The sequence below is a fragment of the Montipora capricornis genome, chromosome 13 (genome assembly GCF_036669925.1).
Source record: "Montipora capricornis isolate CH-2021 chromosome 13, ASM3666992v2, whole genome shotgun sequence".
Classification (NCBI taxonomy): domain Eukaryota; kingdom Metazoa; phylum Cnidaria; class Anthozoa; order Scleractinia; family Acroporidae; genus Montipora; species Montipora capricornis.
In genome coordinates this window covers 10,706,546-10,730,119 of record NC_090895.1, presented here as the reverse complement: position 1 = coordinate 10,730,119, position 23,574 = coordinate 10,706,546, and the positions used below count along the sequence as shown (strand labels likewise).

The following is a 23,574-nucleotide window of genomic DNA, read 5'->3' as shown; positions in this document are numbered from 1 at the left end:
ACTCTTTTTTGACATAAAGAAATAGTTGATTTGTTTGTTTTGCTCTAAAATGCGATTTTTACTGTTTGCCTAACTGTTTCCGATGTTCCTCGACAGTGACAAGAAAACTTTGCCCTTACGTTAGAAACACGTAATCGCAATGAGTTTTTATCAAATTAAGGAGAAATATCACGAGCTTGTGTTTTTAGAAGTTTGTTTCAAGCATGCACAGGTAAGTTAAGATCTTGTTTGAAGTTCACCCTTTCTTGGTTGCCGTATTTTGCCAATTCTCTCTTGTTCCAAGCAAAGCCGGCGTGTTCAATAAAATACATCAAAATGGTAATGATCCCGTCCTCAGGGATAAAGGGGAATAAAGTACATTAAGAAAACTCTTTTTTGACCTTAAACTGAGAAAGTTTCCTAACGATCTGTCACATCACAAGCTAGTATGTCTTGATTTCTAATTTGAGCGTGATCCCTATTCGCTGGCTTTTTACAGTTGACTCTGAAATAGCTTTTTTTCCTTTTCCGTTTCCTTGCTGAGGATTTGCTTGTTTTGTTTTAAAACTCATGCAATTCAAGAAAAAGTTATTGCCTAACTGGTGAATTCCACAGTAAATTACACTTGAAAAACCGATATCGCACTCATCCCTTTGTCATTCATGTGATACAGTTTTTTGCGTGAAATTTACTAGTTAGGCAATGAATTTTTCTTTAGAAGAAAGTGATGGAAATGACTTAATTACGCAGTCACTGGAGACACCAAAACGCGGACAATTCCAAAACCTTTTATTTTCAATAACCCTTATACAGCCAGTAAGAATAAATAACCCAGGAGCTCCGCTTTAGGCTTGGTTAAATCTATATATTATATTCTCTATGTTATATAATTATGCACCCTCTACGAGTTTATCATGAACTAACAAAGTGACCAGCTCATAGTCGATTAGCTAAGAACTGCACTTTTAACATAAAATGCCACAGGTTCACATCCCATTAAAGACTCAATTTTTCAGGCTTCTATTTTGCTGCTTCTTAATAAGTGGTGCTCACCACTGTGATGATCATCAAAACACTTCACAACTTGTTACAGTAACCTACTAAATCTTTTCTCCATCCCAATCACTTATATTTTTTGCTTACATCAAGTCTTTGCATGTTGGCATTGTTTTCTTCAATCTCTTTTTCAAGTGAACTCACGTTGTCCTCTGCCTTTTTGGTGTTCCTAATTTGAAAAAAAAAAAAAAAACACATTTGAATTCCTAGATAAACTATGCAAGAATATCCTAGGTGACCTTGGGTTTGTACATCCTCCAAATTCATAGCACCTAATGAGCTGTTCCAAAATCCAACAGAAAAGAGACAAAATTCTGCCTGAAATTTAAAGTGCGCTTAACCTCAATTTTTTTAATTTCAGCATTTTAAAACATATATTTCAATTTTAACTCCTTGTGATTCTGATTCTGGAGTCTGCAAATGTTGAGTAAAGTTGACAAAATTGGCAGCCATTTGTCCCATTGAGGAGTTCGTGAGAGGCATGGGCCTACACTGAGAGGACATCACAAACTGCTTTGCATTCTAGTTTTGAAAGCATTTTTGCATTGCAAAGTACATGTAGTGTGTGACGTCATCTCAGTGAAGGCTCATGCCTCTCACAAACTCAGCCATGGAACAAAGGATGACTGGTTTTGTCAAGTTTTACAGCACATCACAAGTGAAATTTTGATGCGAAAATGGAAAAATATGTTTGCAAAGTTGAATAGATTTACCTCAGCAAGGAAAATATTTGAGGTAAGTCGAGGCACTTTAAAAAACCCTTCAACACAGGAATTTGACTAGAGTTTGACAAAACAACAGATTGCTAAGTAACCCTTCAAAGAGCCCTGCAGGACTGTCTGCTTCCAGTCAAACCACAGTCAGCCAACCATTCCACTGTAGGAGCCCACTTTGCCCTTAGTTGTTTGCCTCACATGCTTGAATAGTCAGATAGACTAACTGAATCTGAAGGAACAGTTTGCATTCTAAGAAAGCAAAACAAAAGCCATAGAAGGCATTTCTAGGGTACTAAATACTAAGTCCAAGAAAACTTCTGCAGAGGGCATGTGGAAGCAGTAGGTGTCCAAAAGAGTACAGTTAAATAGAGGGATGACCCTTGGATTCCATGCCAGACACATACACTGAAAGGCCAAGGGAATGGCCAGTATAGTCAGCAGCATTACCCAGCTTCCCAAAATACCTGCATTATCTTTCAAAAGAGACAGAAAATAAAAATTGCACACAACCATACTCCCCAGCAACTCTACATGGTTAATTGACAGAAGACATCACCAAAGAGACAAACCAGATCAAATCAATTTTATTGACCATTTTAATTTTAGAGTTTCTCTCCGCTTATAATAATAAATAAATAATGAACTTTATTCAAGTCTCAACTGTATTTAGCACTGGAGCACTTGTTGGACATACTGCACAGAAACCAAATCAAATCAACTCGTACCAAATCACGAGTTGGCTTTTTGAGGAAAAGGAAAAACCAGAATGCCAGAAGAAAAACCTCTCAACCCACATGAGATGCCAAGTCTGGTATTTGAACCCAGGTCACACTGGTGTGACCACTGCACCATACCTGCTCCCATATGAAGTGAAGAGTATTATTTTTTATGTAAAATATATAGATAAAAATAATTGTATAATTATAATAAATATAATAATTGTATCAAGTGAATTAATAATACCTTTGAAAAGTCTTGATGGCAACATTTGCTTTGGTGATTTGTCCAGCCACAGCATCGATGGCTTTTGTCAGTGCATCAACTCGATCCTAAAATAAAAATATTATTTTATTTTTCATTTAGGTTAATTTGATCAATGGTTTGATCAAACTTAAGCATAAGCTTTGGCTCAATGTGAAACATGGCCAACATACTTGACAGCTATAAACACAGCTCATGTGTATAGCTGATCAAGTATCAAGAATATAATTTTTCCTTTAAGATTAATACAAAAAGAGGCATGGTTGCTTGAATTGTCTTTCCCCCGTTTTACTTTTCTTGAATAGCTAACTAAGTCTAGATAACACCTTTCCAAAATTTTCCAGGCTTCAGTTGTTCAAAAGGTGGATATTAAATGCTATCCACCCAATAAATCACTATCCAGCAGATAAACACTAGCAAAACCAATTGAGTTATCCAGTGGATAGGGGTATCCACCCTTTGAACAACTAGGGCCACAACCCTGAAAATCACTTGTCATGATTTCCCTTCACTGAAAAACAATACAAAAAAGGTTTAGATGTGCACACTATTTGTTGTAAAAACTAACCTGTTGTGTTTTGAGCTTTGCACCACCAATTTCCATTATCTGCTTGTGAAGGCTGGAAAAACAACCACAGTTTGTGTACTTTTTTTGTTGGCTGCATAGCATGATTTAAATATACTATAAATCCTCTATAAAAAGGCAGACTGCCATTCAACTACATGTAGGGGAGAGAATTTATAGAAAGCCTAATGGCAGCTTTCAGCCTCATCTAAGTTCCCTTGCCAGTGATGCTGATAACTTAATTTGGAAAAGGAGAAGAGGAAGGGTACTAGCAAACTACCAACATTTTGTTACCATACATTTTTTGCCATTGTTATACATGTACATAAAAGTTATTTCATGGCCATGAATGGTCTTATAGGTTCCCAAGCAATAATAATTATTACTTTTTACTAATGGCTCAAAAACTAATGAAAATAGAGGAAGGCTGATTCTTGAACAAGGAATAAAAATGAAAGTGGATTTACAACCGGCTGCAATAATTTTTATTATTATACATTCAACTCTCTAACTCTTTTGTGATTGGCCGAAAGCCTACAGTGAATTTTCGAAATCAGCGCCTGTGACGTCACAACTGCAGATTATACAGTTATGTCAAGGTCACTCAAGGTCACAGATTATCATATCAAGTTTGCGCGCTTTGTGTTGCTTGCTGTCAGTGAAGAAGCAAAAAAAATGACTTCCAGGTTTGTTTTCTTCAGTTACTTATTTATTGCTACTTACTTTCTCATCAAGCTTTTTTTTCAATTTTTCACATATTGTCTAATGCTTAAATTTTGTTGTCAATCGAATTATGTGCCGCTGATTTGTATACGGTTTACTCGTTGACAAATAAATTACCAGTTCCACTCACTGTCGTGACCATTTTTTTTTCGTACAATGCATAAAACAATATTATTATTAGATTCGGTTTTTGTGATATCCAGAATATTATCAAGGTCGAGGTAAGGGGTTATCAGCCTCAGCCTTCGGCTTTGGCCTTACCTCAACCTTGATTATTCTGGATATCATAAAAACCTCATCCAATAATTGTTTATTGTTGGCACACTAGATGGACATGATAGAAATGAACTAATAACCTCTGTACTTGTGTTTCAATCTTTGCAGCTGATGCTGTTGCTTTCTGCCACCCTGTTAAATGCAGTTATGGAGAAACATGTTAATTTATAGACTGACTTTAAATGCACCAGTGCAACTGAAAACTGAGGTTTAATTCAGCCTTGCAAAGTATAAGGTTAAAACTAAATAAAATAACCACGAAGACTAAGAAATCAAGAAATCTGGCCTGGCTGGCCACCAAGCACTGGAGTTGCAGTCATCTTTAACTCTCTTTCAGATCTTGAATACATGTACAACAAATTTGGTATGCTGTCAGCTCCACGTAATCTTGTATTTCAATGTACATGTAACATATGGTGCATTGATAGAGATATTTAAAGAAGTAAACAGCAAAATACATTTGCTATAGTTGAGTTTAGAGGCACTTGAATAAACAAAAAAGAAATAACTATTTCATATTGTGTGTTCATCTGAGCATTTTGATATTAATTTTCAAAAACTATAGGACTAAACTTGAATGTACAAAAAAATAACCTTTTTCATGAGTTTTAACAGAATCCTGCAATTGCTTGAGCTTAGCCTTATCTGGAGTACTCTCCTTTACTTGCTTCTCCAAATGCACTATTTGCTGTTTTAATGCCTTCTCCTGTTCATCCAGAGCCTGCAATTTGAAGGGTGAGAAAGGGATGATCCACAAGAAAGTGAAATTAAGGAAGCAGCAGTTAATTGGTGCAGTCACAAGAGCTCTTGCCACCTGCAATCTGTCTTCGGTTTGATTCCCAGACTTGGCAACATATAATTATGGGTTGATAACTTAAATGATGTTTGTGTCACAATGTAGTAGACATTTGAGTTATAAAATTCACAATGTTTTGACTGCCCACTGCTAGTCTTAATCAGGCAATAACGTTGACTGGCTACTCTCTACTAGATGTACTGTATTATGGTGGTTGGCTGTGATTGAAGTATCTTCACTGTTCTATTCAGTAATTAGTGCTTGAGAGGTCCGATTTGAGATTGTTTCATGTGTGTTAGGGAGAAGACTTATGTGGACAGCTTCCTTTCTTCACAGTGGGTTACAATAGGTTGTCTCTTGAACTTGAGAATAACATTAACAAAGTACAAAATGAGTTGATGGTTTGAAGCCATCAGTTGTAGTTGAAATGAACAAGTGTCAATGGTGAACAAGCATGTGCCTCTGAAGTCCAAAGTCCGAGGCACACACACATGGCCACAGATCGGGAATGGTGTGCCACCAGTTGTGATTGGGGCGTTTGTTGCTCTTTTACAGCAATCCTTAGCTGGTGCAATACACAGGCGGCAGTAGTGCTCGAAGTTTCTAGCAGCTCGCCATCCAGATCTATTGGCTGCGGCAGTCTCCAGTTCCTTCGGTTGAATTCCTGCCCATTAGAGGTTGGCTTTGAGGTTGCCCTTGTATCTCTTCTTGGGTCGGCCTTGGTTGTGTCTGCCCTGAGATAGCTCTCCGTAGAAAAGATGGCGAGGGATCCTGGATTTGTTCATTCAGATGACATGACCAGTCCAGCATAGTTGGGCTGTTAGGACCATAGTCTCGATACTGGTAGAACTTGCCAGGTCTCCAAAACTTCTTGCTTTGAGGCCCAATCTTAATCAAAGGAACAGCCTTTCCATAGACTTCCAAACGAGCAGTTCAGTTTTATGTACAGTTTATTCCTTAATTTACTTTCTTCCGCATTTTTCATACTCCAGTGCATTTGCCTTCGTGAGAAAATATGGGAAGCCATACACTCCAGAATATTTGTGCCACTGTTGCACGGATGGGTATGAGAATACTTACTAAAAGCGTGAGCTGTGTTTGCAAATGCGAAATTTTTTTCGTGAAAGGTTTTTACAAATGAATTAATGAAACTGCGGATGACAAGGCTGGCTAGTGCAAATTTAGATTTGGCCAGTGAAATCAGACCTGATACTAGCCACTAGGTTAGTGAGCTAAAAGTTAGTCTCAAGCCCTGACTAGACACTAAAATAAAGTTCCTTTCCTTTCCTTTTGTAGTGACTAGATGTAGTGTACATGTATGATGCTGAACTAATTTTGCATGTAGAAATTAAGACAACAGGAATTATATCTGATACCTTGATTTCCATGTCATTTTTTTGCAACTGATGCTCTGCAGTAGATAGTTCCTTCTTCAGCTCATCAACTAGTTCTTCTAGCTTCTTTTTGGATTCTCTACATTCCTGTGAACAGCAACAAAAATGACCAGGAAACTAATGGGCCAACAGAAAATCCTTCATGCATTTTTGCATTAAGAGCACAGACACAACAGCCTGAAAATAATTATCCTTGAAAAAGGATTGAACCACATTGCATACACCTTTTGGTATAAGTAACTTCAAATGTGTGGTTTGGCAGTTCTAGGATATTCCCTGTTGAAAATATACTTGCCGAGTTTGTCAGAAGTATGTTGTGAATTTGCTCTCCTGTTGATCGCAAAGTCAATTTATTAAAAAAAATCTATACAAGGTGAAAATTGAAATCATACATCGAAGAATGTAAAACGATGCAAGATTATACCCAAAAATAAAAAATTAAGTTCTTATTTTTCTCAGTTTACAAATTTTGACTGAGAAATGAATGAATGGAATTAGACCAAAAAGTCGGGTTTTTGCTGACTTCTTATGGTGACTGTAGTAGTGTAAAGCATGACTCATAAATTGTTATTGCCCTTTCACAAAAAATAATATTCTTATTAATAAAAGACACGCAAAGGACAATGGGTTTTTTAAAATCCATCTAAAAACACTTCATTTCGTCACAAGCACAATGAGCATCAATTTCACTGTTGTTTATTACCATTGATGCCTTTTCACGACATTCCAGGTCTGGAAATCGACTTCCCAAACTTAAAGACTTTCCGCCAATGGCTGCAGTTACTGCTTACCTCAGCTGTCTTGGTTTCTTTCTCCAAAGTTTTTTCCATGGCTTCCAACTGATCAGGACTAATATCTGCCACAATGGATGAACCCATTCTTCCTTTTACAACTTTATTCCCTCCACCACTCATTGTACCTGCAAAAGCAATGATGATTACAAAAACACAATGTAACTGTGTCATGGTTAAACTGGATCACTGACAGAATGAAAACAAGAAAATCTTATTTCTTTTAGTTTGGTTTGAATGAAGGACACAGAAAGAGGTGCGTCTCATTACAAAATCATCTCATCAAAACTCTGGGCAGGTAAGTCTAGTGATGCATACAGTACCAGATATGCATTTGTAATCCCATCTGTTCCCTTATAGGTGTGCAAGACAACTTACTTCATAGGCCGGTTATGTTGTTGTTTTAATTAGGGTTCCTTTTAAAGTTCAGGGCCTTGGCTTCCCCTAGCAACAAGCCCTTTATCTCTTTGACCTTAATAATAAATTATTATTATTTTTACATTACGCCTCACATAGTTTGGAGAGTCCCTCAGCTTGGAATGGCTGGGTTGTGGGCATTTGCCAGCCATGAGGTCGGTACTCAACCTGGTAGTGGTTTACTTTACCTGATTGGTCAATCAGTTCCCCTTGCAATGTAACAACACGCCATCTTTTGGATCCCTACATGAAGATACATGGAAATAAAACACTGTGTTTGCCTGATCTCCAGATTGATGTTCTGATGTAGAAAATGCATTAGCAGAGACATTTAGGGCAGTAGATAGAAACTACATGTAACAATCTTCTCCCTTCAGTCTCACTGTGCCTTGAGGGAAAAGGGTAAAAAAAAAAAAGCCAATAAAAACCAATAAAACATTTAAAATTAATATTGATTCCTGCTACAAGTTCTACCTTAAATGCAATGTTTGTGGCTTGTCTTAGATCATCAGCAACCAACGTGTTCCTCAGTGCAAAGAAGAAGGCAGTGCGTATGTTGTCATCCTTGACACGAACCAAATCATACAAGCGAGGAACATTCTCTGGACTGCCAAGCAAAGCACAAAGAGATCACTTCTAAAATACTAAATTACCCAATTAAGAAAAAAAACTTGTTCTTGTAATGAAAATTAATAAGATGATTGGGATGAGAAGTCTAAAAAACTAAATGGATTTATTGACACAATTTTAGGATAATCTCATCCACATATTTGGATAGGAAAAGAATTACCAGACATCTTTGCACTTTTTCTCTGACCACCATCAACACAAAACATTGGACAACTTAGCCAGTACTGAATATAATGGTATACATTAACTCCTCAATGGCCTTCCCTATATTCAAATGCCTAGGGCAAAGGCATTCTGAAAGTTCCCAGACCTCAATGACTTTCAGAAAAAAAATTCCATTCCTTCAGTAGAATTCATTGAACTTGAAAAACAAGTATTGTTTTGCTCACTTAATCCAAACCCTGGCATAGACAACCCAGTTTTACATCTTGACTTGGAAGTGGTTGTGTGTTGCAAAATCAAATTTAAGCTTGCCCATAACAGAGAGGATTTGCTGTGAAGATTCCTAGTTTACCAGATGAGTTGCACCTGCAATAAAATTCTTACGTTTGGATCTTTGACGTTGCATCCTTCCTCCATTTTTCAACCTGCAAGAGAAAAATCAGCATATTAGTGATATTGGAGATTTTAAATCTGGCCAGGGAAATTTCTTTGTCGAGATCACTGAATTGTTATAAGCTAAAAATGGTTAATGTTGCAGTTCCTGCAGGTATTTACATATATTTAAGACATTACAATAACAAAACGAAAGAGACAATGTTGGCGTAAATGGGGGGAACACCCCTCCACAATCAGCGTGACAGACTAGTTCCGTAGCGTGACTAAAAGCCTTATTTCCCTGACTCACAAGGCAAACCTTGCCGGATCGGACAAGTTGTATGCTGGTAAAAGCCAAATAATGATGTACAAGTTTAATGCTCCACGGCACTACGAGCTAAACCTCCAGCCAGCAAATATGTGCAAAGCATGTATCCCCCCAAGCAAGCACAAACTAACCAGTGACTAACTATGGTAACGAAACGACAGCCATACGCGGCACAGCTGACAGAAAAACTTGCAACGTTGCAAGTGCTTGCAAGTGGTGCGAGCCGGCAAGCCGGGTGCATCTGCTGTAGATGCGGCGCTGAGGCAAAAACTGTGCCCTTTAAGGGACTTGTAAGGGAGCCTGGCATGCCGAGCCGCATCCCTAAGAAGGTTAACAGACCTAGTAAGCAAACGACCTAAGTGGAAATAGAAAAGTGGCCTGCGCAGGTGGGCAGCCAAAAAATAATTACGCATAACAGTAACTGCGCAAATCGATGAAGGGGAACACACAATAACCAGTGTGTGGCCCTGACAATAAGTGTCCGACTTGAAGCTTTAAGGAGAATGGACATTTGCTGCGGGTAAGCCTGACTAGGCTGAAATGACACACAGTCAGAGGACAGGTCGAACCGGGGGCGAAACTGGGAGATCCTGTTAAAGGTAAAATTAATTCTCTACAACGGAGGAAGGCAAAGAAGGCTAAGGTGAAGGCAGCCCATACATGTACTATAGTGAAGTCCCGCTCCCCTAACCAGGTATGAAGAATTGGTTGGATTGCTGCTAACACAATGGATGTGACAGGTTGGCGAAGGATATGGGACTTGCCTTGGCAACGAGGGATGCCCCATAGCAAGAGAAGTTTTCCCTGAAGAGGATCGCCGTGGCCACAGGAAATGTGTAAATTACGAACCACAGAGAGATACAATAATTTTATTGTACTATGCTTAACTGTTCTAGCAAGGTACGAGGCAAAATAAATAAGCATCCCCTTAGAAGCTGGGAGTATGTCCCTGTAGTTTGACATAAGTCAATTCATAAGGCAAAATTGGAGCAAGCCTTTTTCTCCGGAGCTGTAAGTACAGTTTGTAGGCCTCCCTAGTCCCCACCTGGCGTAAGTTTGGACTTCATCCCTGAGAGAGTCATGAGTGAAGGAGGGATGGTGCAAGGAGTTTTCTCGGCCTTGGGACCCGCTGACCAGAAATGGGTGTCCTGAAAGCGTGAAAGGGCATCAGCAATTTTGTTAGAAACCCCAGGGATGTGGCGTGCTCAAACAAAGAAATTATGTTTCATGTATATTACAATAAGGAACCTAAGAAGGTCCATGATGCGCGGAGCCTTTGAATGGCCCAAATTGATAATGGCCTCAACAGATTCGTTATCGCACCAAAATTGTATACGTTTCTCTCAAAAATGAGGGAACACAAATGCAAATGCCACCACTATGGCGAAGAGTTCCTGCCATTCGATGGTTATACCCTGAGCACTATTTAACTGCACCTACCCTGGAAGCATTGCCCATTGAAATAGCCCCCAAAACCAACAGAACCAGAGGCATTGGTGTACAGTTCTAGATCAGGAGAAGGGGTAACGATAGTACCTAAAAAGAAAGAGGGCCCATTCCGTGTTCCGAGGAAGGTTTTCCATATTGACAGATCTTTAAAAAATTCTCTGTTCAACAAGACATGGTGAAAACGAGTCAAGTTAATCATGCATTCTCCCAGGTACTAATGCCTTGCAAGCAAACTGTAAGGTACCAATAAGGGATTGATGCTCCACCAGCCACATGCAACAGCCAGTGGTAAAGGAATGGAGTAGGTCCCAGGTGAGTTGGAGTTTGTCTGTGGGAAGCCTGGCCACCATACGAGTGGTGTCTAGTTCAATACCCATGAACTCTAGTACTTGGGAGGGACCCAGAGTTTTGGGTGCAACAACAGGGGCATGGACGGATATGAAAAAACGGAGTAATGTACTAAAGCTAGCCAGGCATTGAGAGGCGAGAGGGCTCAGCTATGAAAGAATCGCTGAGGATATGAAGGACATGCTGTAACCCGTAATTGTGTTTTAAAACCCATTCGAAGGCATCGGAAAGTTGGTCAGGTGAACTGTGCTTGGCAAGAAGCTGGACTTTATCTCTTGCTGCGTTCCCCGCAACTGGTAGAGGTATCGTGGCGTTGAGTGGTCCTTGAAATGCTGTTAGGGCAGTTGACGATCAAGTGGGCAGCAGGTGTGTGAGAATGGGCAAGTGCTTGTAGGGCAGTTAAATCGGAAGCAGACAGGTCCGTTTTGGGGCTGCTGTCTTGGTGAGTCCGCACTAGGACAGTCGATCTGGCTGTGGTAGGGGCTGGAGCAAGCAAGACAGTGCGGCTTGGCAAGGCCAGAGAAGGTAACGGTTCACAGTTAAAGGTCAACTTGATCCCAAAATATCGTAAGCGGCTCTTCAGCAAATCTGTTCATTGTAGGTAAGGAAGACCAACCCCTTGAATTAAGTAGCCACCCTGCTTATGATCTGCTGGTACTTAAGCAACTCAAGGAATCTTTGAGGATAAGATGAAATGATAACCAGCATGTAGGCGGTATAGGCATAAACCACTTCTGAAAATTGTCAATGATAGGCTTGCGTTTGCAGACCATTGACAGTGGTGAGGCAGAAGCTGGGGCCCAGTCATCTAAGCGGAGCTGGATTTCGGGAATCTAGGGCCAACTTAAGAAATCAGGGAGCAACAGAGTAAAGTCGATGTGCTCAATACACAGAATTTTGTCCTCCACATTTCTGTCCAGAGGGCACGACGGGCAGGTTCAAGTGGCTGTTGAGCACTTGCTTCACGGACCAGAACAGTGTCCTGTATGGCGGCAATTTGGGCTTCGGAGAATGCGCCCATTTGCTGGACGGGTGGCACACTTTGTGGGGCTGACAACCCAAACTGTGAGAGATCGATGTTGTCCTCATCCAGGCTATCCAAAGACCCACCGGACGAGGAATTGTCGCTCAAGTCATTGACTCAGTCGGCCTGCGCGAGGTTGTTCGACGCCTGCTGTCAAGCGGCAAACCAGTTCAGCTTTGCTGCCAGTTATGGGCAGATTGAGGGCGTGAAGACAAAGGGGAAGAACTTCCATCAAAAGGGAAGTGAGATTTTCCCGACGACGATGGTGAGGGCCAGTAGCTTTCGAACTGCCACACAGATGAGCCATAAATTTGTAAAGGTACTCCTTACAGTAAACTAAAGAGCTCACAGAATGATACTTTGGACTTTACTAGACCTTTTATACTGAGAAACCAATGGTGACTAACGTGCCATCTATAAATACAAACAACTTGTGTAGGGCTCAACACAACATGAATGGGGATGTTGCTTTTTGCCAATGCAGATGAAGGATATACAATGTAACTGTAAGCACACAATATTAAAGACAAGGATAAAGGAACTCAGTTCGAATTATTAGAATATAGGAGTCCATTAATGTCTTGTTTACGTTGCATAATTTTTACAAAATAATGTGACAGGTAGAGCATAGCTCTAATTTACTACACTCCATTAACTATGTTTTACAATGCTGTTGTAAAGCTTTATATAAAAGCAGAAAACTTAAACACAACATAGGTCATTGTTAAGATATGATTCAGAGCACATTTCTCCAGAATCATAAAAGAATCCATGCCATGTCACGCAACAAAAAAATAAATTCTTATCCGTTCAATGAAAAGGCCAAGAAAACAACATGTTATGAGAGAGTAATACATAAACAACTTCTTAAAGTCTCAAGTCTGTGAGGTACACTATTTTTTAGTTATTGGCTAAAACGTCTCACAAAACTTTTATGGAGGCACAATGTACCACTTTGGTACACCAAAATGGCTGCCAGAAATCAACAAAAACATTTGGAACTTGCTTTGCCATGAACTGGTAAACATATGCCTCAACTCAATCTCTTAAGACTTCAAACGTTGCAACTGTTGAAAGTTAAAAGGAAAGGCCTTTATTTCCTCAACCAAACAACCACTATCTTGGTGTCACACAAGTCAAATTCGGAAATTAGAAATGCTGTACTTTCAAAACAAATGATGCTACAGCGCTAAAACACTTGTGAAAAAATTTAAATCTACATTGTATTCAAGGTAGTGCAGGTAAAAAAATTGTGATTTTCATTTTAGAATTTACTGAACTCATTTGATAACAATCTATACGGATGGTAAAGGAAACAAAACAAAACACACCCTAACCAAGGAAATCCCTTGCTTTTGTAAATCAGACACTATTAATATCACATCAAACCCAAATATTTACCATATAGGAAATTAGCCCAATTTTAAGCTTCACCCATTGACTCCGAAATGGCCACCACTGATGAGTACATCGTCTGGTGTTAGACAGAGTAAAATCTATTAAGTTTTAATACTGTGAGGAAGCAATGGGTTAAAGGACACTCTTTTTAGTAGATGAAGGGGTTGTTAACTCATAATTTTATGCCATACAGACCTTGTCAAGGCCGATAAATGTAGCAGATCCAACATTGCTCTTCTTCAGGAAACTGATGCACTTCTGTGCAGTGTCTATACTGTCACAGACAATATTATCCAGTGCACCACAGGCAGTGCTTATAGCAACATCATATTTGTCATCTATTGCACCAAGATCCCCCTGGAGGATTCAAAACAAGTGTGATGATAGCTAGAAGTCACATAATCATTGTATCGTTGTTAATGGAAACCTTCAATCGAATCTAAATCTTAATTGTGTTTCTTCAGTGTTTCCTTGGAAATGTACAATGTATTAAAAGTCTATTGGTAAGTGGCAAGAAGCACTGTGAATAAAAAAAATATTTCCATCTGCTATAAACTAAATATAGCATCCTGCATTTTATGCTCTTGGTGTAGAGTCAAAAAGACGACAAACATCCAGGAAAATAATTGCCTAGCTTGTTTTGCGCTAGGAGTCGAAAAAGAAACACCAGTTTCGTTTCGGGTGTTTGCAAGAGCTCTTGTTTTAACAAACTTGTCCTCAAGCAAACCTTAAAAATAAGGTCATCACTATTTTCAACCTACTGGATGTTGATGTTATTTTAACAGAATTCAAATAAATAGAGAAGAAGTAAAAACTTATTTCAAATTTTCAAAGTAATCATGGATCAGGAATTTGACCTCTGATTTTGCAAAATGAAAGTAGATGACTCCTGGAGTTTCATTGCTTTGATGAAAATCAACTACCTACTGACTTCTGCATACCATGGAATTTTTTTTGGATGAAAGTTAATGCTGAAATCTAAGGGGTTTTAATTTAATAGAATCAATAACAATGGACGTGTCACCACTTGAGTCACATAACCCTTACCAGACGACCAAAAATTCCTTTAATTTTTCCTGATGCCTTTTGCTGCATAAGGGCCTCTAGAACTCTACCTCTGCAAGACATATTTTGCAAGAAAATGAGCACAGTTCACCAACGCCTTGAAAAACTGATAAACACAACTGAAACTGAACAACTTGCAACAAAAAATAAATACCGCTTACTAACTAACTCAGGGGTTCGGAAATGGCATTTCCAGCAATCTGGGCATCAAATATTTATTCACACCTAGCTGCACATGGCCAAGTTAGAGGACAATTTATTTCCACAACCACCTGAATGATTTGGAGATCCATTGTGCCTACTTAGTACCTGCATCTGTTTACACCCTTGATCTCTTGTTGAAGAACAAGAAAACATCGCCTCCAGCTGCACACTTTCTAGTTGTCTTCCATTTTTAATAAAAAACACATGGAAATCCGAAAGGACCAAGGCAACATTTTGCACCAGCTTTCTCCTCTATTCATCCAACATGGCTAACTACTGTAGGGATTCTGGAGTAGATATCACGTTGGTGAGTGGCTAAGGCGAGTGCAAATAACTAGGAATTCATATAAATATCCAACGTCCAAAAAGGATCAGAACATACAGCAAAAGGTTTCTTAACATTCTAGTTGTTTTACTGAGTTAAATAAATTACAATGGATCAAAGTGAGTCAGTAAGAATCGTGTAATTTATTGAAAGTTCGTTTTTGAAAAAGTAGCCCGCGGAATTCGCTGGTTGCTAGCTTAAAATGAAACGTCTGCAAACTAAATAAATATATGAACAAATAGTCAAAAAGTACCTTAAAACCTACAACATTGCACAAATATGTTGGATAAACCCACCTGCTGTGTGAAGCTTGTAGAGAACTTCTAGCTTCCTCTACTTTAGTTCTTATATTACGCAGCTGAAACAAAATGGGCAGGGCTGGTTATTTTGCAGAAATGCTCGTACAGAGATCAGAAGCAGTTTTGCTGAGTATAATAATAACCAGACAGAAAGAATTTAAGGAGGCTCAAAATAGTTTCTCCTTTTTTCAATCAAATAAACATATTCTGTCCTTAGATACAGTTAGGGTAATCATATTAAGGCGAAATCTGGCCAGGGTATTAAGTACCCATCGTAGATTTTTCACATTATATTTTCCTCCAAAATAACCTTACCATGGCAACGATATTAGGCATTTCTTTGAGCCTTAAAACCAACTTATGTTGCCTTTTTTCAAGAAACGGGACGGTGAAATTTTCCCATTTAGTGTTACCAGATACTGTTAGAAATACTCTCTAAAATATTTAAAATTCAACAAAATCTGTAGGTCAGTTTTTCAGAAAAATAAGTTTTTTTGAAATGTGCCTCTAATTTTTTTTTTCACCTACAGAATTTTTTTAAATTAATCAACGCTAACATGCAAAAAATGAAAAAAATTCACCGTCTGGAAGCTGAGATATAAACGAGTAAAGTTGCAAAATCAGGAGATCGGCATTTATGCATGCGTCACCCGCCCATTCGAGTGCACACGCGAGTTGAGCTGAAGGTCGACACAAACGGATTTAAATGACCATTAAACCGTTTGTATAGAATTTTCATAGTTTTCATGAATAGGAGATGTCTATTTATATTCATGTCTATAGGAAGTAGAAGAAAGGAGAGCGAAATTAGCGGTATTTGCTTATTTCTTGTGACCCATTTGAATCACAAGCTGACACGAGCAGTTTACAAATTGCGTGTGTGGGTACACGCGCGCGCACTCAGCTGAAAACCCTTTTGAGCCTCCTTAACATATTTTCTTTTAGTCCAACATAACATAAAATGACCTGGAGGTGCATTACTTGCATCCATTCTATGGAGCAGCAGTTCTGCAAGGTATGCATTTCCTACAGAAGCGAGTCTCCTTTCTTATTCTTGGGGTGCTTAGAGTTTCTTGGGGGGGGGGGGGGGGAGTTTTGAGGCCCCCTGACTCCACTATCTAAGCACCTTCGAGAGTGGCACAAGTGGGGTTCTCACTTATGGGGTTGTCATGGATACCTCCCCACTAGGCCTGAATTTGGTCAGGCTCCCTACCAACCTTTAAACGAACCAGTTCCCAAGCTCATCTATTGGTAATGAGTTTAAATATCACTATGGCTAAATGTAAATGTAATTTACGCAAAGTTAAGCCCATGCCAATGCGGCCAGTGGTTTCGTCTTCAAGCTTACTTTATATCATCTGTGGGGTGGTTGCAGGGGCTTATTGCCTTGTGACTTTTGAGCTGATCGTTGCAAATATTTTATTTGGCTGCCTGTATTTTAGTGAATCTTTGCGAATTTCAGCCCCCATCCCTTCTTGCCCTTCCTCACTTTAGGGAATTGGTAGGTATGAGATCAGATAAGTATATTCCACTGAATTCCTTTCAGTCACGTTTTAACCTGTTAGCAGGTATTTTACCCAAACCACCAGCAAGACGATTTGCAACCTGCTTGACGAGTTAGTGAGCAAGAGGAATTTAAAGAAGACAAAATATGTCACAAGAGTTTTTGGTTCTGTGGATCTTGTTGGTGGAATGTCGTCACCTGCCTTTGTTGGCAAATTGATTAAATAAATAAAATGGTGGGCAATGGTGGTGTTCGACTGAATGTTGTTCAGCTTTCTAATCTGTGGGATTAATCACAGACAATTAAGTGTGCTGAATTGTTCCAAAAGAACAAATCTGATCCTAGTGTGTGCCATGATTGTCGTAGAACGTCATGAGGAGGAAGAGGTTCTTTCACGTTCACATTCTGGTGATGCTGGCAGGGAGCACATCCTTTCACAGTCTTTTCGATGCCTGAAATTACGTTTACCCAGAATACAGATCCTTTGACTCTGGGTTTGCATTTTTCAGCACCCTGCTTAGAGGGAGTTAAGGTCAAAATCCTTGACAGTTTTCTCTCTGATTTTGAGTAACTCTCTAATATGCAGGTGTAGCTTGTGCACTTAGATGTTCAGATAGAGTGATAAAACGTTTATCAAGATAACATCTTGCAGTCTCACAATTGAATTACATGTGCTTCAATTATAATACTGATGATGTAAACTAATAAGTATAATACATAATATACAAATAAATATAGTAAATAATGTAGTAGTGGCATCCTCATCTCAAAGAGGCGATGGTTAGCGCTGGGGATTTGGGCAGGACCTTGTATGACTGTGTTGCCTGATCCTGGAGTGGCAGTCTCTGTTGCAGGTGGCGCAGACGTGCCTTGTGGAATTGCGCAGCTGCGCGTTCTTTCCTCGCCGCTCTCTTGCATGTAGCCTGGACTCTAGCGTTCGCTTTTGCCTTTGAAACCCTTGCTTTGACACTTTGCCGCCATGTATCTCAGTGTTTGGCGATGTCCTCCCATGCCCTGGTGTCGATTAGTGCAGATTGCAAGTCTCGCTTGCTAATGTCCTTGTGGCGCAGCAGCAGTCAACCCATGCAACGGACGCCCTCCCGCAGTTCTCCATAAAGGGTTTCCTTTGGCAGGCGGTCAGGCTCCATGCGATGTGTATGGCCGAGCCAACAAAGGTGTCGCTGAATGAACAGTGATGGCATGCTCAGTGAGCCAGCGTGCTCCAGGACCTCGGTGTTAGTGACTCTGTCCTGCCACCTGATGTGCAGCAGGCGCCGAAGGCAGCGGAGGTGGAATCAGTTGAGTCGCCGCTCTTGTCTGGCATAGGTTGTCCATGATTCGCTGCCATAAAGGAGAGTCGACAGGACGCAAGCTTGTTAGGTGCATATCTTGGTCCTTTCTTTCAACAGGTCATTGCCCCACACTCGCTTGTTGAGTTTGGCCATGACAGCAGCTGCCTTAGCGATCCTGCAGCTGATCTCAACATCGAGCGAAGTTGAGCTTGACACGGTGGAGCCCAAGTAGGTAACTTGGGGGGGGGGGGGGGGGGAGGGGACTCGACTCAGCACCTTGCGCCAGGATGTGGGTCTACCTGATGCTGATCGTTAGCCCAAACTCCTTGCAGGCGTGGGACAGCTTGTCTACGAGATGTTGGAGGCCCTCCTTGCTGTGGGATGTTAAAGCAGCATCGTCTGCAAACAGCAGCTTACGTATGAGTACCGCATAAGCTTTGGTTTTGGCGCGGAGTCTGACGATGTTGAAGAGTTTGCTGTCTGGCCTCGTCTGGACATAGACACCTTCTGTACAGTCTACAAAGGCATACTGAGCAGCATCGAGAAGAAAATCCTGAACAGGGTTGGAGCAAGGACACAGCCTTGCTTTACTCCACTGCTGACTGGAAAGGCATGGGAGGTGGCCCCCTTGAAGCAGACTCTGCATGTCCTAGTGAAAGGAGGTGATGATCGCCAGGAGCTTTGGAGGGTAGCCAATCTTCTGGAGGATCTTGAAGAGCCCACTTGTGCTCACCAAGTCAAAAGCTTTGGTGAGGTCCACAAAGGCGAGGAACAATGGCTGCTGCTGCTCTCGACACTTTTCCTGCAGCTGACGGAGGGAGAAGATCATGTCCACTGTGGAACTCCGGCTCTTAAGCCACACTGTGACTTGGGGTAGACTTGTGAAGCAAGGCTCTGCAGGCGGGTCAAGGTGACCTGAGCGAAGACTTTGTCAACGATAAGAGAGATGCCGCGATAGTTGTTGCAATCACTACAGTCACCCTTGTTCTTGTACAGGGTGACTATGTTGGCATCTCTCATATCTTGGGGGATGTGACCTCGCTCCCAGCACAGGCAGAGGTCATGAAGCGGTTGCAGGATGGTTTGCTTCCCATGCTTCAAAACTTCCGGTGGGATACCGTCCTTCCCCCAGAGGTGAGACCATTGATGGCTATGCTGAGCTCTTCCAGTGTTTCATTTCATATACCATTCATCAGTGTTGGCGTGTTGTCAAGCTCCTCTATTACTGGCAACCCAGGCAGGGCATTGAGGGCAGTGTTTGTGACGATGTTCTGGGTTGAGTAGAGCTCCAGATAATGCTCCACCCAACGCTGCAACTGCATGCTCTGATCAGTGATGACCTTGCCAGTCTTTGATTTGAGTGGGGCTGTTTTGACGCTCGTAGGGCCAGTGGCAGTTTTAATGCCCTCACACATCCCCTTGCGTGGCCACAGTCCGCTGCTAGCTGGATTTTGGCGCACAGGTCCTGCCAGTACTCATTGGCACAGCAGCGGGCGGTCTGCTGGGCTTTGCTTCTAGCTGCTCGAAGGGCGTTGCGTGTGCTTGGGGAAGGGTTCTGCTTGTGAGCCGGCATTGCTTTCCTCTTGGCCTCCGTGACTGCCTGCATTTCTTCCCAGCAAGCCCCCAACCAGTCAGCATTCTTGCGTTCTTTCTTGCTGAATACAGCCATGGCCGAGTCGTAGATGGCATCACGGAGGTGAGACCATTTGGCATCCGGATTGCTGGTTAGGCAGCAAGTTGCAAGTTTCTCCTGGAGACTGTTAGCAAAGCTCTGAGCCTTAATGGCATCAGAAGTGCCACAGGTGTTAATGCGGGGGCGACCCTTGGTCTTGCCATGGTGGATCTTTCTGGGCTTCAGCTTGACCTTGCTTGCAACCAGCGAGTGGTCCGTATCACAGTCAGCGCTGTGATAGCTTCTTATGTGGAGGACACTGTAGAGGTCCGCTCTCCTAGTGATGACGAGGTCTAGTTTGTGCCAGTGGAACAACCAAGGGTGTCTCCAAGACACTTTGTGCAGCACCTTAAACTTAAAGTCGCTGTTGGTGATGCAGAGGCCGTGGTGACAGCAGAGTTTGTTCAACCTCTGCCTGTTCTCATTCTTCCTGCCGACGCGGAAGTGGCCGACGCAGGTAGGCCAGCCATGCTTGCCAGTCGGTCCCAACGCAAGCGTTGAAATCACCTAGCAAATATATGCCCTCGGAACTTGGGATTGGGGATGGTGTTTCCTGTAGAGCCTTGTAGAATTGATCCTTGACTTCTGGGGTGGACTTCAGAGTCTGGCGTAGGCAGGTATGATGTTCACAAAGCCCACCGACGTTTTCATGCGAAGGGCAAGAATTCATGCCTCCTCCGGCGGAGGTTTCTGTGGTGGCAATCAGTGCGTTCCTCACGGCAAAACCTACACCGTACTGCCTCGGCTCATCCGGGGACAGGCCTTGCCAGAAGAAGGTGTAGTTTCTTTCCATAAGTAACCCTGTCAGCCAGCCGGGTTTCCTGAAGATAGGCGATGTCACTGTTGAGTCATGCCAGCTCCTTGTTGATTATGGTGGTCTTGCAGGAGTTGTCCACAGGGCACATGGTGCGAATGTTCCAGCTTGCGATTCGTCAGATGAGACCCCTCCTTCTTATGCCAATCAGTCAGAGCTTGGAAGCGGTAAACTGCCTCCTCCCGTGTTGTGCCGGAGTCTTGCAACACCACTGGAGTGCCCTCTCCAGTTTGTGCTAAGGCCTGGGTGGGAAGATAAGGAGAAGCTGGGCATATGACAGTGTCCCCCTCTCAGTTTAACTGGCTGGGTCCAAGGGAAAGGAAGAACCAATACAACTTGGAGCTACAATCTTGGACAAAACTCGTTGGGAAAATGTGATGCTCTAATTTGTCTGTGCGATAAAGAGTAAATTCTTCCTACTTTCTCCCCTCCCCCATTCCAATGTTGTTTTAAAAAGCGACCAAAGGCTTGCACAGTATTTTGCGTCACATTACCAACATTGGTATGGGGGGAAGGGGGGAAGGGGGGAAGGACCAAGATATTTTGTGAGTGCGTGCCAAATGATGCTTAAGCTAGAATTTTTCCCAAGAGTTTTGTCCAAGATTGTAGTTCCACTGCAGAAGCTGCCGGAAGGAAGTGCTGAGCACCCGCCATCCGGCTTAGGGGCTCCACTCTGGGTTTGTCCTCGAGGTTTACTCCAGAAGCCTTCCTGAGATCAGGTATAGCTGCAAGGCAGCGGAGGTTTGAAATCAGGGTTTACCTTTCCCTGGATGGGCTGCCTTCACAGGCTAAGAGCCCCATCTCCCCTGGGCAAGTGGTTTTAAGGCGCCAGTGGCTTTGCCTTTGCCCCTTCTCCTGTAGGTGGTGCCAGTTCCACTGCGTGGAGGCCAGAAGTTGGACTTAGCTGACAGAGGCTCTTAGAGTCACATGCCATTGGGAGCATTTCAAGAGCTTGTGAGAGCCCAGCCTCACAACCCACTCCCTGGTTACAACAGCCTTACGGAATAGTAAATAATGTACATGTTATCAAATAAAGTTATCATCATCTGATCTTTGTGGCATAGTGCACCAAATAAGAGTCACAGTTATGAACAACCAAATTGAATCATTTCCTAATATCCTACATGTAACATAGGAGCCTGTGCCATCCATCACCTCCAAACAGTGATGTAACATTGAGACAAGGGCAAAGATCAGCACACATCTGCAATTGTCTCACCTTCGCATGGACTTAGACTTGATAGGGTATCAGCATAAGGAATGTCTTTCCCGGGAACATACTTGATTTCAATATGATACATGTACTTCAGCTGAATGAATATAGCATCATCCTGGCAATTCATGGTGAAGCATTAGACAAGAGTTTCTTAAAAATAGCTTCCAAAGGTTAGTGGTCTGATTCAACAATGACATGGCGGCCATAAGCATAATAGTGGAGCTTCTCCAGGCCGTGGACAACTGCTAACATTTTTTCCTCGATGTTTGAATAACAAGTTTCGGTTTCTGCTGCAGTAATCAACTGAGCAGTTGTCTTGGATGAGGACTGCACTAAGGCCACACTGTGCATACAACTGTATGGTCTCTGGCTTAGAACTATCAAAGTAGCACAGGGAATTTGGTGATGTGACCAGTCCATTGATTTGTTGGACTGCTCACTGGTGCGCTCTGGGCCCCAATAGGATTGCTGACACTGAGGCAAGATTTGGAATGAAATTACTGAGGAACTGTGTCATACCAAAGAATGTTTGAAGGTCTGCTAGGTATGTAGAGGAATCCATGTTGGCTAAATTGCTTGAGTCCCAAGTGGGCATAATTATTGATGATCACATATTAAGTTCTTCACCTCTAAGAAATTCGTCCGAGTGGGGCTTTAGTAAAGGTTTGTCTTCAGAGGGAATGATGGTTGCAATGACAGAAAGATGGAAGATTGCTTTGGAAAAAGGTCCAGTGATAGGTGCAATTTTTGTTGACTTCTGTAAGGCCTTTGACACAGTGGCCCACGATATTCTGCCCTTAAAGTTGCAGGCAATTGGCATATCTGGTAACCTGTTTGATTGGGGGATGGATTATTAAAGTGGACGACAACAGTACATAGTGGTGAATGGCTGGAAATCTGGTCTTCAACCCACTGGTTGTGGAGTTCCTCAGGGGTCCTCATTAGGTCCCAGACTTTCCACTTTTGGCAGTTGAGTGTTTAAGCAAACAAACTCCGAAACTTTTGAAGAAAAAAATTAACTTTTGATTGTTCTGGCACGTACTTCTGTATTATGCATAAAGTTTGGGACACTCTTGAATTTAATTACAAGTTGATTCTTGCACTACAATTCAACACCTTGATCTCTGTCATCTCAATTCTTATAAACTAACCTCTTCAGAAGCCTTTTTCTCTCCCTCAGTTGCTTTTAGCAGCTCTGCCTCTGTCTTTACTAATCTCTTCTGTAATTCAGGAACCTCATCCTTTAGAGACTGGATTTCACTGGATAGAAAAGCATAAAATTAATAAAGTACAGGTCACTTTTCACAAACTTGTCACACACTACAAAACCTTTACTAATGATAAACTTTAAGGCCTAATTATGCCTAAAAACGATGTTAAGGCCTAAGTTTAGTTAATTTAAAGGTTTTGGGTTGGTTTAGTATGGGTAAAACAATGACAAGTGAAAAGTGACTTGCAGTTTAACCCCGCCTTAAATTTTAAAGAATTTATGTAGCAACAGGTGAGTAAGACTCTTCACATTTTGTGTATGATACCTTTTCCTCTGTTCCTGTGTCTCCAATGCCTTTTCCAAATTATCTTTCGCTTCCTTTAGTTGACTTAATGCTGCTTCATGCTTGCTTTTGTAAATTTCAAGCTCACTTGTTGCAACATCAAACTAAAAGAGAAATACCAAAAGGGAAGTGATCAATCTCTATAAATTTGTGTTTCACGCAATAATAATTATGGCAGGTAAAAAAGTCAGACTGGATCGATTCTGATTGCTCGCCTTAGGT

General features: G+C 41.5%; 1 protein-coding gene across 1 annotated transcript in view; it reads right to left on the bottom strand.

The window, feature by feature from the left end:
* Nucleotides 1–23,574, bottom strand: part of LOC138029037 (structural maintenance of chromosomes protein 4-like) — a 79,229-nt gene that overhangs the window by 9,453 nt on the left and 46,202 nt on the right. The window contains exons 14-28 of the mRNA XM_068876706.1: nucleotides 23,335–23,456; nucleotides 22,951–23,059; nucleotides 15,299–15,360; nucleotides 14,456–14,525; nucleotides 13,604–13,765; nucleotides 8,871–8,911; nucleotides 8,169–8,301; nucleotides 7,883–7,937; nucleotides 7,278–7,405; nucleotides 6,469–6,573; nucleotides 4,891–5,017; nucleotides 4,377–4,428; nucleotides 3,301–3,352; nucleotides 2,715–2,800; nucleotides 1,123–1,204 (exon numbers count right to left, since the gene is read on the bottom strand). Of these exons, the coding sequence (XP_068732807.1) occupies nucleotides 1,123–1,204; nucleotides 2,715–2,800; nucleotides 3,301–3,352; nucleotides 4,377–4,428; nucleotides 4,891–5,017; nucleotides 6,469–6,573; nucleotides 7,278–7,405; nucleotides 7,883–7,937; nucleotides 8,169–8,301; nucleotides 8,871–8,911; nucleotides 13,604–13,765; nucleotides 14,456–14,525; nucleotides 15,299–15,360; nucleotides 22,951–23,059; nucleotides 23,335–23,456 (1,386 nt within the window). The remainder of the gene's footprint in view (nucleotides 1–1,122; nucleotides 1,205–2,714; nucleotides 2,801–3,300; nucleotides 3,353–4,376; nucleotides 4,429–4,890; nucleotides 5,018–6,468; nucleotides 6,574–7,277; nucleotides 7,406–7,882; nucleotides 7,938–8,168; nucleotides 8,302–8,870; nucleotides 8,912–13,603; nucleotides 13,766–14,455; nucleotides 14,526–15,298; nucleotides 15,361–22,950; nucleotides 23,060–23,334; nucleotides 23,457–23,574) is intronic.